At 55.2% G+C, this 15324-nt stretch overlaps 1 protein-coding gene across 2 annotated transcripts; it reads left to right on the forward strand.

Moving 5' to 3' along the window:
- The first annotated feature begins 996 nt into the window (after positions 1-996).
- On the forward strand, positions 997-12274 carry Arl8a (ADP ribosylation factor like GTPase 8A). Of its 2 annotated transcripts, XM_042681865.1 has the most exons (7): positions 1007-1228; positions 8806-8886; positions 8996-9069; positions 10820-10913; positions 11043-11110; positions 11350-11420; positions 11982-12274. In XM_042681865.1, the coding sequence occupies exons 1-7, from the start codon at positions 1106-1108 to the stop codon at positions 12029-12031; spliced, it is 561 nt and encodes a 186-aa protein (XP_042537799.1). In that variant the 5' UTR covers positions 1007-1105; the 3' UTR covers positions 12032-12274. The 2 variants fall into 2 exon arrangements, with proteins under 2 accessions (XP_042537800.1, XP_042537799.1); XM_042681866.1 differs by lacking the exons at positions 11043-11110; positions 11982-12274 and having other exon boundaries at positions 997-1228; positions 11350-11415.
- Positions 12275-15324: the final 3050 nt, after the last annotated feature.

The raw sequence follows: 15324 nt of genomic DNA on the forward strand, positions 1-15324 counted from the left end.
GAAGGCTTTATAAAGGGTGAAGACTAAACAGATGGTCCTTAATAAACCAGGACATTAAGCTGGTCCAGGTGATCCTTCCACTTTGGCAACTATTTGGTTCTGCGATTGACCGGTAGTGTTGCTGATGATATTAAGACAATAGACTCGGTGTGAAAAGCTAGTCTGAAGACACAACCAAGTACACTGAAGCCGGGGACGGGACGGGCGGTGGGGGAGGACATCTTGCAGGCCCCACACCACACACTATTATTAGTTCTGCTCCCAGAGAACCTCCCCCCCAGCAAAACAACATTTGTTTTCCTTTGCCACAGGATTTTTATCTTTCACTGCGGGGGCCACACTACCAAACATCAACCTCAAGTTCAAACGTCGACGTCCATTCGGGCCCACAAAGGCTTCCTGAACCAGCGGCCCGGGTCGATTGTAACAGCGAAACAAGATGGAGTAGACAAGCCACAAGCGTGGTCCGAGGGACGCGGTACCCAGGGAGGCTGGCCGGCGAGGGTTCGGGAACAGCCCCCCCCCCCCACCCGCCCCGGCCTTCCTGCTCCCCGGGGCACCGTGGAGAGCCGGGGAGCCCTCCTCCCCCTGGAGATGCCCACCTCCGCCCCCACCTTTGGGACCAGATAAACCCTGGGCGGCGATCGGGGCGCGGTGCACCGCGCCCGGGGAGGAAACAAAATTAGAGCCTGCTCCCCACGTGCCCCGACGCCAGCCCGGGCCTCCCGGGCCTCCTCCGCCCACCGGCCGCGGGCTCCCGGCCCCGGGCTGCGGGCGCAGCCGGACGCGGGCCCTGCGGGAGGAGGGCGGCGGCAGGGGAGGGAGGAGGAGGAGGGAGGAAAAGGAGGGAGGAGGGAGGAGAAGGAGGGAAGGGAGGGGGGAGGGGGAAGGCGGAGGAGGGGGAGGAGGAGGAGGGCGCTCTAGCCACACCCATCGGCGAGCGGATCCCGGGCCCGCGGGCGTCGTCGGCCGCCGCGCTCCAGCCTCCGCCCGCACCGAGCCGCGGGGACCCGGCCGCACCCGGGAGGGGCCGCTGGGGCCGCAGCGCGAGGGGCAGCGAGGGGCGGCGGGGACCCGGCACCGGCCCGGGGCGGCGGCTGCGACCATGATCGCTTTGTTCAACAAGCTGCTGGACTGGTTCAAGGCCTTGTTCTGGAAGGAGGAGATGGAGCTCACGCTGGTCGGGCTGCAGTACTCCGGCAAGACCACCTTTGTCAACGTGATCGCGGTACGGCCGGGGCGCGGGGCCGGGGTGCGGGCCGGGGTCGGCCGGGGCCGCCGCCGGGCGAGGGCGGAGCCGGCTCCGGGCGCCTGGGGCCTGGTACGGCGGCCCGGGGGGACCGGGTGGCGGCCGCCGTCGCCGGGTCGGGCGGGCAGGGCTGGGGCGGGGCCGGCAGGACACCGGGGGCCGTGCCGGGCACCGGCGACGCCGCCCGGGTCTCCGGACCTCCGGGGGACCCCTGCCGGGCGGGACTGACCCCGGGCTCCGCGCCGGGGCCATGACGGGGCGAAAGCGCCGGGCCTGGCCGCTCCGCGCGCGCGGTCACGGGACCGGCGGCCCGGCCCCGCCCGAGGCCCCGTCCCTCCCCGCGGGCCCGGGGCCGCCGCGGCCCGCCGCGGCCACCCACCCCGCCTCGCTCGCTCGCTGCGCCGCACCTGCGGCGGGCGGGCTGCGGGAGGAAGTTGCGGCGGAGGTCCCGCCCGAGGGGGCTGAGCCGGGGGCGCCGCCCACCGGGGCCGGGGTCCGGGGCTGGAGGGCGGGCGGAGCGGGCCGGCGCGGCGGGGCGGGAGTTAAGGCGGGGGGTGGGGGCGGCTGGGCGCCCGGCGCCCCGGGGGTGAGCTGAGCTGCTGTCATGGCTGCGGCCCGCGCGTCGGAGCGCGGCCGGACCGTGTGTGCGGGCGCCCGGGCAGCCTCGGGACCGGGGCTGCGGTTGTCCGGGCACCGGGGTCCCCGTCCCGAGAGCCGTGAGCGGCCACGGTGGCCAAAAATGCTGCCGAGGTGGATCGGCCCGGCCTGGGGCCCGTCACCCGCCCGTTCCTCCCGCCGGCCGACCTTCGGGGAGAGGAGATGCGGAGGGCAGGCCCCGCATCCCCGCGCTGGGCCCGGGGCGGAGGGCCGGCGTCCTCCGCGGCCACGTGACCGGGCACTGGCTTCTTCCTCTGCCATCCATTGGGGGGACCTCTGCCCCCTCCCGCCCCAGCCTCCCCGGCTCCTCTTCGGACCCGACCCGGCAGGATCTTCCGGCATGTTGTCTCTGAACCGACCTGGGCCCCTGGGCCTCCAGATTCCAGGATCTGCCCCCCACCCCACCCCAGGGCCGGAGACTCCTAGAACAAAAACCACGTCTACTTCTCGCCTGGCTCTGCGGGCCTCCCAGGCGCGGCTTCCACGCCTTTGGGCCTGGGGGATGTCTCTGGAGTTTTCTCAACGCCCGCCCAGCCTGGGTGTTGGCGCCTGTCCCCCCTGAAGCTCCCCGTCCTGGGCAGAGACCGCAGTAGTAGTACCCAGTAGGGTCTGAATTCTAGGGACTGAAAGGCAAGTCTCCCCAATTCCCTTGCCAGGATCCAGAGTATCTGTGAAAACAGGTTGTGGTGGCTCTCCAGGCTGGGGGACAAGAGTAACCTGAGTTCAAGGCCAACTTTGGGTTATAGAGCAAAAGAAAGGAAGTTCCTATGATGTTTAGAAAAAAGATTCCCTCTTCTTGATACTAAATTTACCACTTCAGCCGGAACAGCCTAAAAGAGTGGAGCCAAGCTGGGCCTGGTGGTTCACACCTGTAATCCCCACCCAAAGGAGGTTGGGACAGGAGGATCGTGAGCTGGAGGCCAGCCTGAGCAAAAAGTTAATTAGACAATGATTCAAAAAACAAATAAATAATAAACATTAAAAGAGCAAGCCATTACCCTTCTCTGCAGAGGCTTGTCAAGAAAACCATCCCTTTATGGGCTGCATTTGGAAATGTGGTCTTTGGGTTCGTAACTCCAATCCACCCAGGCGACTTCATAGGCCTGTCTGCCCCCTGGTGCACAGTCACAGTAGAGTCTTCCAGAAATAAAGCATCAGGACCCCGGGGCTCTGTTCCCATGACCACCACTGCCTTTTGAATCCCCTTGGTCTGTTCAAGCAAGTTGTCTGTTCACTCAAGTCCCCTCCCTTGGGTTTTTGTGCTCACTCCATGAGGTCTGGGTGTAAATGGGAACTGAGTTTGGTGAGTTCAGTTGCTCAATGGGTTCACGTGCACTGGAAAGAAGACTTCACAGTGCTTCTAAGAAATTAACACTGAGCTCCGACGTTCGGGGAGGATTGTGATGCTAGAGAAGCTGGGAAATATTCTTTTATGACACTGGGATTTTAATTTAGGGCCTTGAATTTGCTAGGTAGGCCTTTTACCATTTGAGCCATGCTTGTAGCCCTGGGAGATGTTTTTGCCTAAGGCCTTTCCTTTCCTTCCTTCCTCCCCCCCCCTTTCTCCCTCCTCCTTCCCTCTCTCCCTCCCTCCCTTCCTTCTTTCCTTCTCTTTTTGCAAAGGGTGTCCCTGTGTAGCTGAGGCTGACCTCAAACTTGCCATATTCCTGCCTTAGCCTCCCATGGATCACCATGTTGATTGAGAAGGTCACTTTCAGATATTTAAAAGTATAACAAAAAAGCCGGGCGCTGGTGGCTCACGCCTGTAATCCTAGCTACTCAGGAGGCTGAGATCTGAGGATCGCAGTTCAAAGCCAGCCCGGGCAGGAGAGACTGTGAGACTCCTATCTCCAGTAAACCACCAGAAAACCGGAAGTGGTGCTGTAGCTCAAGTGGTAGAGCGCTCGCCTTGAGCTGAAGAGCTGAGGGACAGCGCCCAGGCCCAGAGTTCAAGCCCCACGACCGACAAAAAAAAAGAAGTATAACAAAAAAAAAAACTAGTACTGCTGTTTCACATCTATAATGCAAGCTACTTGGCAGGCTGAGATCTAAAGATCACAGTTCAAAGCCAGCCCCGGCATACAAATCCAAAAAATTCTTCAGTTAACCATCAAAAAGCCAGTAGAGTAGCCAGAAGTGAAAACAGCTAAGAGGATGAGTTCAAGCTCTAGCGCGCGCACACACACACACACACACACACAAATATAAATATTAAAGTATAAAAGACTGTCGTACTAAAGAAGTCATTTTGGGGTACCCAACAGAAGTAAGGAACACAGAATGATCTCTATAGGAAGACTGGTCAGAGCGGATTGAAGAGATGGACCAGGGGTTGCACTGGACCACTTAAGGTTGCTTCCACCTTCCGTGAAGGCTGTGGGGTAGGAAGGTGTTCTCAGGGAAACTCAATCATCACCTGGCTCTGCTTTAGCTCCACCCACTGGGGGCAGGAAGTCTGGTTCTGCTTTAGCCCCACCCACAGGGAGCAGAAGTCCTGGGGCTGAGGGCCCAGCCCCGACCCCCAGCTGACCCCCTTCCCCAGGGTCCTACAAGGGAGCCTGTGCATCTTCTCAGTGCCAATGGGCAGAGAGGATGCCCCTGCTTGGAGCCACACTATTTCCCAGCATTGCGTGAGCCCTGTTACCATTCCTAGGAGACCAAAACTGTATCCCCACTTCCAGCAGGGGACCCCAGGGCCCGGGGCAGGCAGAATGTCTCGTCCAAGCTCCCCTGCAACGAGTGCCCAGCAAGACCTGGGCTTCTTCCTCAGACCCGATGAGGATGGAGGATGGGCTCCAGTGGGTGCCTGGGCTGGCAGCACCGTGGCCCGCTGGCGTGTAGGTGGCAAACCCATGAAGCTCCCCTCCCCCCCCCCACACAACTAAGCCCAGGGGAAGCAGCCCTCCGTGCAGCACCCCCTCCTCCTTTGAGGGTACCGAGAAAGGTTGGGGACTCTTGATACTCAGTCCTCCATTTCCAAGGACCAGAAAGAAACATATGTGAAAATGGACCAATGAAACCTGTTGAGATTTCTTTTTCTTTTCTTTTTTTTAATCAGGTGTGGGGCTTGAACTCAGGGCCTGGGCACTGTCCCTTAGCATTTCCACTGAAGACTGGTGTTTTGGTACGTGAGCCACACCTTTTCTTGTGGCTTTGGGTAGTTAAGTAGAGATAAAAGAGTCTCACAGACTTTGCTGCCTGGGCTAGCTTCCAACAGTGATTCTCAGATCTCAGCTTCCTGAGTAGTTAGGATTACAGGCGTGAGCCACTGGTGCCCAGCCTGACCCTGTTGAGATTGTTTTTTAAGAAGGGGTTGTGGAGCCCAGTGCCAGTGGCTCTCGCCTGTAATCCTAGCTATTAAAGAGGCTGAGATCTGAAGATTGAGATTTGAAGCCAGCCCAGGTAAGAAAGTCATGAGACTCTTTATCTCCCAAAAAAGCCAGAAGTGGAGCTGTGGTTCAAATGGTAGAATGCTAGCCTTGAGCCAAAGAAGCAGTGTGCATGCGCGTGCGCGTGCACACACGAAATTTTAAGAAGGAGGAAGAAGAATGGGAGAGAGAAAGGTGAGATTGATCAGGGTGGATTTTCCACATGTGTGGAAATGTCACAATGGAACTCTCCCTATATAAGGAATATATGCTAATTTTTAAAAAAGAGGCTGGGAAGGTGGCTCAGTGGTAGAGTGCCTGCCTTGCATGCATGAGGCCCTGGGTTTGATTCCTCAGCACCACATAAGCAGAAAAAAACCAGAGGTGGAGCTGTGGCTCAAGTGGTGGAGTGCTTGCCTTGAGCTGAAGAGCTGAGGGACAGCGCCCAGGCCCAGAGTTCAGGCCCCATGACCGACAAAAAATTAAAAATTAAAAAAAAAAAAGAAAGCTGGCACTAGTGGCTCACGCCTGTAATCCTAGCTACTCAGGAGGCTGAGATTTGATTGTTTTTCAAGCCAGCCCAGGTAGGAAAGTCCATGAGACTTTTTTCTCCAATAATCTACTCAGAAAAAGCCAGAAGTGATACTGTGGCTCAAGTAGTAGAGGGCTAGCCTTGGGAAAACACACACACTCACACACCAAGCTAGGCGCCAGTGGCTGACGCCTGAAATCCTAGCTTCTCAGGAGGCTGACATCTGAGGGTCGAGGTTCAAAGCCAGCCCAGGCGAGAAAAGTGTGAGACTCTTGTCTCCAATAAACCACTAGAAAACCAGAAGTGGTGCTGTGGCTCAAGCGGTAGAGCGCTAGCCTTGAGCTGAAGAGCTGAGGGACAGCGCCCAGGCCCAGAGTTTAGGCCCCACGACCGACCAAACAACAACAAAAATAACAAACAAAAAAAAGATTGCTTGAATCCAGGAGTCGTAGGCCAGCCTAGACAAAATAATAGAGCTTAGATACCAAAAAAAATATATATATATATATACATATATATATATATATTTTTTTTTTTTTTTTTGCAGAAAAAAATTTTTTCTGGTACATATTTTTCCTTGTCATTATTCCCTAAACTGTGAAACAAGTGTTTGCATCATGTTTGAGTTGTTTGGCATCGTAAGTAATCACAGCTGACTCAAAGGCCTGCAAGGCACCTGCCTGGTATCCGGCTCCAGGAGGCTCAGCATGAGTTTCAGGCCAGCCTGGATTCCACAGGGGGACTCTGGGCACTAGTGGCTCATGTCTGAATCCCAGCTAGTCAGGATGCTGAGATTTTAGGGTCAAGGTTCAAAAACCAGCCCAGGCAGGAAAGTCTATGAGACTCTTTTTTATTTTATTTAATTTTATTGTCAAGGTGATATACAGAGTCTATGAGATGCTTATCTCCAATTAACCACCAGGAAAAAAAAAAAAAAAAACCAGAAGTGGAGCTGTGGCTCAAAGTGGTAGAGCACTAGTCTTGAGCAACAAAAGCAGGACAGCACCCAGCCCTGAGTTCAAGCCCCATGACTGACCAAAAAGAGAGGAGAGACAGAGAGACGGGGCAGGGGAGAGAAAAGAAAGTCCACAGGGAAGATGTATATGAATTATTGGCAAACAGTATGCCATTTTTTTTTTTTAAAAAAAGCATCATTTTTATTTGTACACTTAAAAAGTTGTACATAGGAAGTGGTGCTGTAGTTCAAGTGGTAGAGCGCTCACCTTGAGCTGAAGAGCTGAGGGACAGCGCCCAAGCCCAGAGTTCAAGCCCCACAACCGACCAAAAAAAAAGTTGTACATAAAAACTCTTAATACAGTATGCCATTTTATAAAGGGATTTGGGCATCCACGGATTTGGTACCTGCAGGGGGTCCTGGGACCAAGTTCCATAATAGCAAGGGATGTCCGTCCTGACACAGCCTTTACACACACAAGTCATGTGCAATCTCAGGAGACTTGGGGCCTCTGAAGCCCACCTCTGGGCCTCAGGCTAGGAACCCATGCTCCACTCATCACTAGGCATCAGAGTGGGTCTCCGTCCCCGTGGCCCCGGGACTGGGTGAACAGGTGTCCCATATTCCAGCACAGTGTTGTACTGGATCAGACTTCCAAGAACCCACTGAAGGAACAGGGCGGCCACCCGCAGGGTGAAGGTTAAGCGGGCTCCAGTCTGTGCCCGCCTGCGTGAGCAGGGGTGACCCACACACGCCCATGCACATGTGAGCCAGGTGAGGCTCTGGGAAGGAGTCTGTCTGGCCTTCTCTGACGCCCGTGACACTTCTGAAGACAGTTGTGAGAGGAGAAGTGAAAATCGCTAGATTTTAAAAATAGGTTATAGGAAATGGAATTACACTCAACTCCCAAGTATTCAGAAAACATTTATTAGAAGCTGAAGAAGCACTCTGTCTAGTGGGGAGACATACACACACACATTAAAAAAAAAACTGTGGAAGCGGGGGGGGGGGGGGGGTGCAGGGGCTCACACCTCTAATCCTAGCTACTCAGGAGGCTGAGATCAGAGGATGGAGATTTGAAGCCAGCCCAGGCAGGAAAGTCCATGAGATCTGATCTCCAATTAACCAGCAAAAAACTAGAAGTAGAGCTGTGGCTCAAGTAGTAGAGTGCTGGCCTTCAGGGCAGTGCTGGCCTTCAGGGAAAAAAAGGAAAAAAAAGCTCGATGGCCACTGGTGACTGGTACCAGTAATCCTAACTATTCAGGAGGCTGAGATCTGAGGATCAGGGTTCAAAGCCAGCCTGGGCAGGAAAGTCCATGAGACTCTTGTCTCTAACCATCAGAAACCAGGAAGTAGCACTGTGGCTCAAGTGGTAGAGTGCTCTCCCTTGAGCTGAAGAGCTCAGGGACAGCTCCCAGGCCCAGAGTTCAAGCCCCAGTACAAACAAACATACTGTAGATTATTACAGGACTTTGTACCACTCTAGGCAAGTCCTCTACCACTGAGCTACAACCTGATTACCCACCCACCCCGGATTTTTTACTTTAATATTTACCACTGACTTGAAAATAATGTCAGCTTTCTTACCATGCCTCTTGAACGTTAGACTATGACCTATTTGAGGTCCTTTCCCTGGAAGATAATATATTCTCCTCTACCCAAGACTGACTACAGCAAAGATCCTTTACTTAATAGCACTGTAGGTTAGACTTCAGGAAGAACTTTCTCCCAGTTGAGGTTGAGAGCTTGTGACATTGCTTGAAGAAGATGAGCCTCTTCCTAGGAGAAGCCAGATGCAGCAGACAGCATCCTGCCTGGAAGTGAGGGACATTCAGGATGGCCCCAGACACACACAAGCACATGCGCTTGCACACACACACACAAACACACACATACACACATACCCCATGGGAAGCAGGGATCAGAGAGAGCCTGACCCCCTGCATTTTCCCTGTGGTTCCCCCCCCCCCCCCCCCCCCGTCAGGAAAGACACACGGGTGGTGCCAGTGTCTGCGCATTTTCCACTTGTGCTTCTTCTTTGCAGTCAGGGCAGTTCAACGAGGACATGATCCCCACCGTGGGGTTCAACATGCGCAAAATCACCAAAGGGAACGTGACCATCAAGGTGAGGGGCTGGGAGGAGAGCGGGGAGACGAGGGGGCCGGAGGGGAGGGGAGGGGCAGGGGGGGGCTGGGTTGCCTGCCTGTCCTGAGGCTCTGTCTCCTCTTGTTCAGCTTTGGGACATTGGGGGACAGCCCCGATTCCGCAGCATGTGGGAACGCTACTGCCGAGGAGTGAGTGCCATTGTGTGAGTATGGGGCACCCCTCTCCCCAGCATCTTCCTCTCCCTGGCTTCCCCAGCCAGCACCTCAGGCTGGACACACCATCACCTTAGACATCCCCCTGCCCGCTTCTGACCTCCATCTGGCAGTGTGTTTCGCATAAATGGCCCCTGTCTCCTAATCTAAGATCCTGGCCTCAACCAGCCAAGGCTGCGCAGGGCACTTCCTCATTGTCTCCTTGTCTCCCCAGCGCAGACCACTGTGTCTTAGATTTTGCGTGGTTTAAATGATGGTTAAAAATAACCTTTATGCTGGGCACCAGTGGCTTCCACCTTTAATTGTAGCGACTCAGGAGGCTGAGATCTGAGGATCATAGTTCAAAACCAGCCTGGGCAGGGAAGTCCGTGAGACTCTTACCTCCAATTAACCACCAGAAAACTGGAAGTGGCGCTGTGGCTCAAAGTGGTGGTAGAGCGCTAGCCTTGAGCACAAAAGCTCAGGGGCAGTACCTAGGCCCTGAGTTCAAGCCCCATGACCAACAAACAACAACAATAAAAAAAAATTAGCAGGACATAGGTAGCTCACAACACACCAGTAATCCTCGCTACCCAGGAGATGGACATTGGGAGGATCTTATTCAAGGCAAAAACAAACGAGAATTCCATCTCAGAGAAACTGGACATCGTGATATGCGCCTGTCCCCTCGGCGACAGTGGGAAGCATAGTAAGAGGGTCACTGTTCTGGCTAGCCCAAGGAAAAGCTGAAAGGATCTCACAACTAACCAGAGAAAAAGGGCTGGAAGTATGGCTCAAGTAAACACCATTACAACCAAAAACAATTTTTCATCAGCCAAATGTTGTGGTGCATACCTATCATTCCAGCTACTCAGGAGGAAGAGATGGGAGGATCTGTTTAAGACTCGGCCAAAAAACTGGGTGTGGTGATATGCATCTGTAGACCCAGCCACAAAACAGGAATAAGTAGGAAGATCCACACCAGCCCCAAGAAAAACCTCAAGACAGTCTCTAAGAAATGATAAACAAGCCAGGTGCTGGCAGCTCATGCCTGTAATCCTAGCTACTCAGGAGGCTGAGATCTGAGGATCATGGTTCAAAACCAATCAGAGGAGGAAAGTCTATGAGACTCTTATCTCCAGTTAACCACCAGAAAACCAGAATTGCTGCTGTGGCTCAAAGTGGTAGAGTGCTAGCCTTGAGCAAAAGAGCTCAAAGACAGTTCAAGCCCCAGGACTGAGGGGGGGGGGGGGGGACCTGAATGTTTTGGGGGGTGCTGGGAATTCAGTGGTAGAGCTCTTCTTGCCTAGCACCAGTGATGCTCTAGATTCAATCTCCAGCATCACAAACAAAAGAGAAAAACAAAAACAATGCATTCCCAAACAATAGATTGTTTAGTTTTCTTGATAGACTAAACAATAGATGGTTTTAAAACATTTAAAAGTAATGCATCTTGTTGCAAGAAAACCATGAGAGGTTCCCTTGCTTTTTCTGCTCTAATCAGACTTAACTGGAAAGCACAAGCAGGTGCACTGGGTGAGACCTGAAGGCCCCAGCTTTCCCCAGAGGACAGGACAAGGGCACCCTCAGGACCGCCTGCCGCTTTACGCCATGGCCATAGATTCAGAAAGCATTCCCTGAGCAGGCCCAGGGTGCCCTTAGCTACAGGGGTGACTGGTTTGGCAACAGAGGTGTTATGCCCCAGCAGCAGCCCTCTTCTTGCCCTGGTGTCCACATGCTGGCCCTGCTTCCCTTTCCCAGATACATGGTGGATGCTGCTGACCAGGAGAAGATCGAGGCCTCCAAAAATGAGCTTCACAATCTGCTGGACAAGCCGCAGCTGCAGGGGATCCCGGTCAGCAGGGGATGGGGAGGGAGGGAGGGAGGAAGGAAGGGAGCCGGCCGGAAGTCACTGGCAGCTGGCCTAGGCAGAAGCCGCATTGCTGGAGTGCTTCTGATCTAACCATCCTTCGTCCCTTCTCAGGTCTTAGTCCTGGGGAACAAGCGGGACCTCCCGGGAGCACTGGATGAGAAGGAGCTGATTGAGAAAATGTGAGTTTGGTGATTTTTCTTTGTACTTCTACTCCCCTCATCTTCCAGCTGCCTGACTCTAGGGCTGGGCTCCTTGCAGTTCTCAGTGTTAGCCACCTGGTGGCAGCAGAGCACAAGTTTCCAGGCGCCTCGCCCTCCTCATTGTAGCCCCTAGAGCCAGAAAAAGACCCTGCCCACCTCTGGCCCAGGCCCCTGGTAGCCCCAGCTCCCACAGAACTTCTTTGGTCTCCCCCCACTAGGAATCTGTCTGCCATCCAGGACCGAGAGATCTGCTGCTACTCCATCTCCTGCAAAGAGAAGGATAACATCGGTACGTGAGTCTACTGTAGAGTTGCTGGCACTGCTGCGTGGCTGTAGGGAGAAGAAAGACCCTTCCCTATCTCAGCCTGGTGCTCTTGAAGCTTCCACTGGCTGCTTGCCCATAGCCCAAAGCTCTGTGGCCCTTCCGTGTGCATCAGGCAGCCAGGGGGTGGAGTTCTGAGTGTGACCCTTGGCTCTGCCTCTGCCGGTGCCCCGATTCTCCACCACCTGCTTGGAAAGGCTGTTTGGGGGGTGCCATGCTCCAGGATTCGGGTGCTTGCTGAAGTTTGGCGGTACCTGGGCTTTCCGCCACCCTCTCTCCAGGCCCTTGTCTGCTCCTCCAGCATGCACTGCACGGAGAGGCCTGGGGCTGGAACGCAGAGCCTGGCCGCTCTCCCTGCGCTTCTTTTGCTCAAGGCTAGCTCTCCACCACTTGGCCACTGGTCCACTTCCAGCTTTTTCTGCTTGTGTGGTACTGAGGAATCAAACCCAGGGCTTCATGCATGCTAGGCAAGCGCTCTACCACCGAGCCACCTTCCCAGCCCCTAACCTTCTCTTTGTCCCCACCCAGACATCACCCTACAGTGGCTTATTCAACACTCAAAGTCACGGAGAAGCTGAGACCGAGGTCCTTCCCCTTGGACCAGGGCCGAGGTCACCTAAACCTGAAGCCGAGCTCCCCGCCTCCTCCGCGCCCACCCCACCCCCAAGCCCGCCCTCCTCGCTGAGCGTGGGGAGGGCCCTCGGGGCTCCCAGAGCCCCATTCTGCTGAGGTTTGAACTCCTGTTTTTATTGTAAAATAAATTGCCCCGGTCCCCTAACTGGTCCCCTCCCCCCCTCTCTGTGTCCCTCCACCTGGCCCGCCTCTGTCCCCTCCCAACACCGTCCCCCCAGCCCCTACCCCCCCCCCGCTCTCCCCGCCCTCGCTTCCCCTTTCAACACTGTTATCGTCCTGTGTGTACAGTATATATATGTATATATATTTTAATTTTTTAATTTAAGCAAAGACTAAAATCACCCATTTGATGCTGCAGGGGCCTGGCATTCGGGATCTGGGAGAGGGCAGTCAGGAGAGCAGAAAAGAAGGGAGGGTTGGCTGGGAGCAAGTTCAGATTTGGAAGGTGGAAGGTGGCACCCAGGGCGCTGCCCAGCGTGGGCACTGGTGGCCACTGCCACGTCCCATGTGTCTGCCTCTCAGTCTGGCTTGTCCATGCGAGGCTGGGACACCACAGGCTGGTGGGAGAGCCCGCAGGTGCCCCTCTCTGCCCCCAGTCCTGGCTGGGCCACCAGAGGCCACAGACGGCCAGGCCTAAGGGCCAGGAAGCCGGTGTCCACGCTGCCCTGTGCCCACTCACACATGCCTGCTCCCGGCCCCCAGCTCCTGCCTCTCCCCGGGGCCCCCAGCTCCACGGCCCACCTCATTTTCCGTTCCTATTTTACAGCTCCACGAGGAGAGAACTCAGCATGGGGGGTTGGTTCTTTGGGTTCTGTTTTGTTGTTTGTTGTTCATTGGTTTAATTTAATGATTTGTAAAGTGACGTTCCTCTTTTTTTACACTTTTCAGCTCATATTTAACCTCTGTTTGGAAAATGATTCTTGTAACTGTACATTTTTTTTTCTCCTAATAATAACAATGACGACAATAAATGACCAATTTTGTGTTTGGGGGCGTGTGTAGCACCCGTCATTTCCCATGGGTTCTGGACTGGCCGGGCTCCTGGAGTGGGGAGCCCTGTCTGCTGGGGACACGTGTTCATACTGGTCACAATGGCCCCTTGGGAAACCACATCCCATACGTGAGTCTGGGTTTTGCGTGGCCTCTTCGGTCTCCGCGCATTCCCACGAGGCCTCAGGCTTGAGCTGGCAGTACTGCTGGCAATACTCAGCAGGTCTTCTGTTTTTTCTTTTTTGTCTGTTATGGGGCTTGAACTCTGGGCCTGGGCGCTGTCTCTCAGCTCTTCAGCTAAAGCGAGTGCTCTGCCACTTGAGCCACAGCGCCGCTTCCAGTTTTCCGGTGGTTTATTGGAGATAAGAGTCTCATGGACTTTCTTGCCCAGGCTGGCTTTGAACTGTGGTCCTCAGATCTCAGCCTTGTGAGTAGCTAGGATTTCAGGCGTGAGCCACTGGCGCCTGGCCTCCGCAGGTCTTGTGGAGGAAGGACATGGTAGCAAGGAGGTCAGGGCTGGACACCGCTAGGCTATGACTGAGCCAGCCCTACAGCCAGGTCAGCCCTCAGCACCTCTCCTCCAGACCCTGCACCTCCTTTACAGCCAGAACTACCCCCACTTCCTCAGCTCTGCTCCCCATCGGTGAAGAGGCCTCTACACCTAGCCTGGCCTGCCAAGCCCAGGGTCTTTACTGCCCCTGTGGCCTGCTGGTGTCAATCTGACCAGAGCTCCTCCCCAACTGTCCAGCTGGACCCCCACCTGGATCCTCAGCTGCCAGGCTTGCTCCCATCTGAGGCCATCTTGACCCACTTTTATAGTAAGCGCAGCCTCCCTCTCGGCCCCTCCGCAGCCTCCTCTTCTCCCTGGAAAGTGGAGCGGGTCCTGCCTGCAGAACCTCTCATCCCTTCTGTCCTCTGCCATTGAAGGGAGACAGAGCCTTACTTGTGAGTGAGGCCCTGGGCCTCCCTGAGCCTGAGCCTCCACCCGTGCAGAGGCCTCTTCCTTGGAGGCCCCAGCCAGCCAGCAGAGAAATGCCCAGCCTGTCTGAGGGAAGGGGCTAGGGATGTAGCTTGGTTATGTAGGATGTGTCAGGGCCTGAGTTTAATCCCAGAACCTCCACAAAAAAAAAATAAATGAAAAGGAAGACTGGCCGAAATTCCACAATGGTCTCAGTACCTTCATCTAGTGGAGGAGGCTGAAGACAGCCCAGCTTGCTCTCCTGCCCCTCCCTGGAAGTGGAGCCACAGCTCTACTTCCAACTTTTTAGTGTTTAATTGGAGAGAAGAGTCTTATGGCTGGGTGTGGGTGACTCACACTTGTAACCCTGGCTACTCAGGAGGCTGAGATCTGAAGATCAGTGTTCGAAGCCATCCCAGGCAGGAAAGTCCATGAGACTCTTTTCTCCAGTTTACCACTAGAAAACCAGAAGTGGTGCTGTAGCTCAAAGTGGTAGAGCACTAGCCTTGAACAAAAAAACACAGGGACAGCGCCTAGCCCTGAGTTCAATCCCCATGAAGTCTCATGGACTTTCCTGTCCAGGCTGGTTTCAAACCATGATCCTCAGATCTCAGGCTCTGAGTAGCGGGGATTACAGGTGTGCCACTGGCACCTGGCTTTGTTTGGGGCCTTTTGGTGTTGAAACAGTAAGAATACCCTGGCCATGCCTACTCCATGGTACTAGGGATTTGAATTCCCAGAGGGAAGGTGACGGGCACGATGCCAGCTGATGGACTCATCTTGTCTCATTGGATGACTTGTTCTCAGTGGGAGGGATTACTTCCGGTTCACTGATTGGGAAGCTGAGACTGAGGTGAAGGTGTGATCCCAGGTTAACCGATAGAGCTCAGCTGGAATGAGGAGATTTTCCCTTGGTCAGAGGACCCCTCCCCTCCCTGTCCACCCCCTCCCCTGACATGGAATCTGCTGGCTGGCCCCCTGCAGTCTGCCTCTGACAGAGTGTCCGCCTTCCACCACCACCACCACCCCCCCCCAGCCAGCCTTCCCCCACCCCCCACCCCCGACCCCTGCAAGCCTTGGACCCCTGCGTAACAAACACCACATTGTGTCCCTGCTGGCCGGGCTGCATGAACAGTGGCTCTTTCCCAAGGCTGCTGGCCTGCTGCGCAATTCTGCAAGCCCTTCACGTTGGCAGGCCTGGGGGAGAGGTGGGGGGGGGGAGGGAGGAACAGGCCACGGAGCCACCACCTCCCCCTGTAGCTCCCAGCTGACTGAGCAGCAGGAGGGAGG

This window comes from Dipodomys spectabilis, unplaced genomic scaffold (genome assembly GCF_019054845.1).
Source record: "Dipodomys spectabilis isolate Male_0828 unplaced genomic scaffold, ASM1905484v1 ptg000069l, whole genome shotgun sequence".
Taxonomy (NCBI): domain Eukaryota; kingdom Metazoa; phylum Chordata; class Mammalia; order Rodentia; family Heteromyidae; genus Dipodomys; species Dipodomys spectabilis.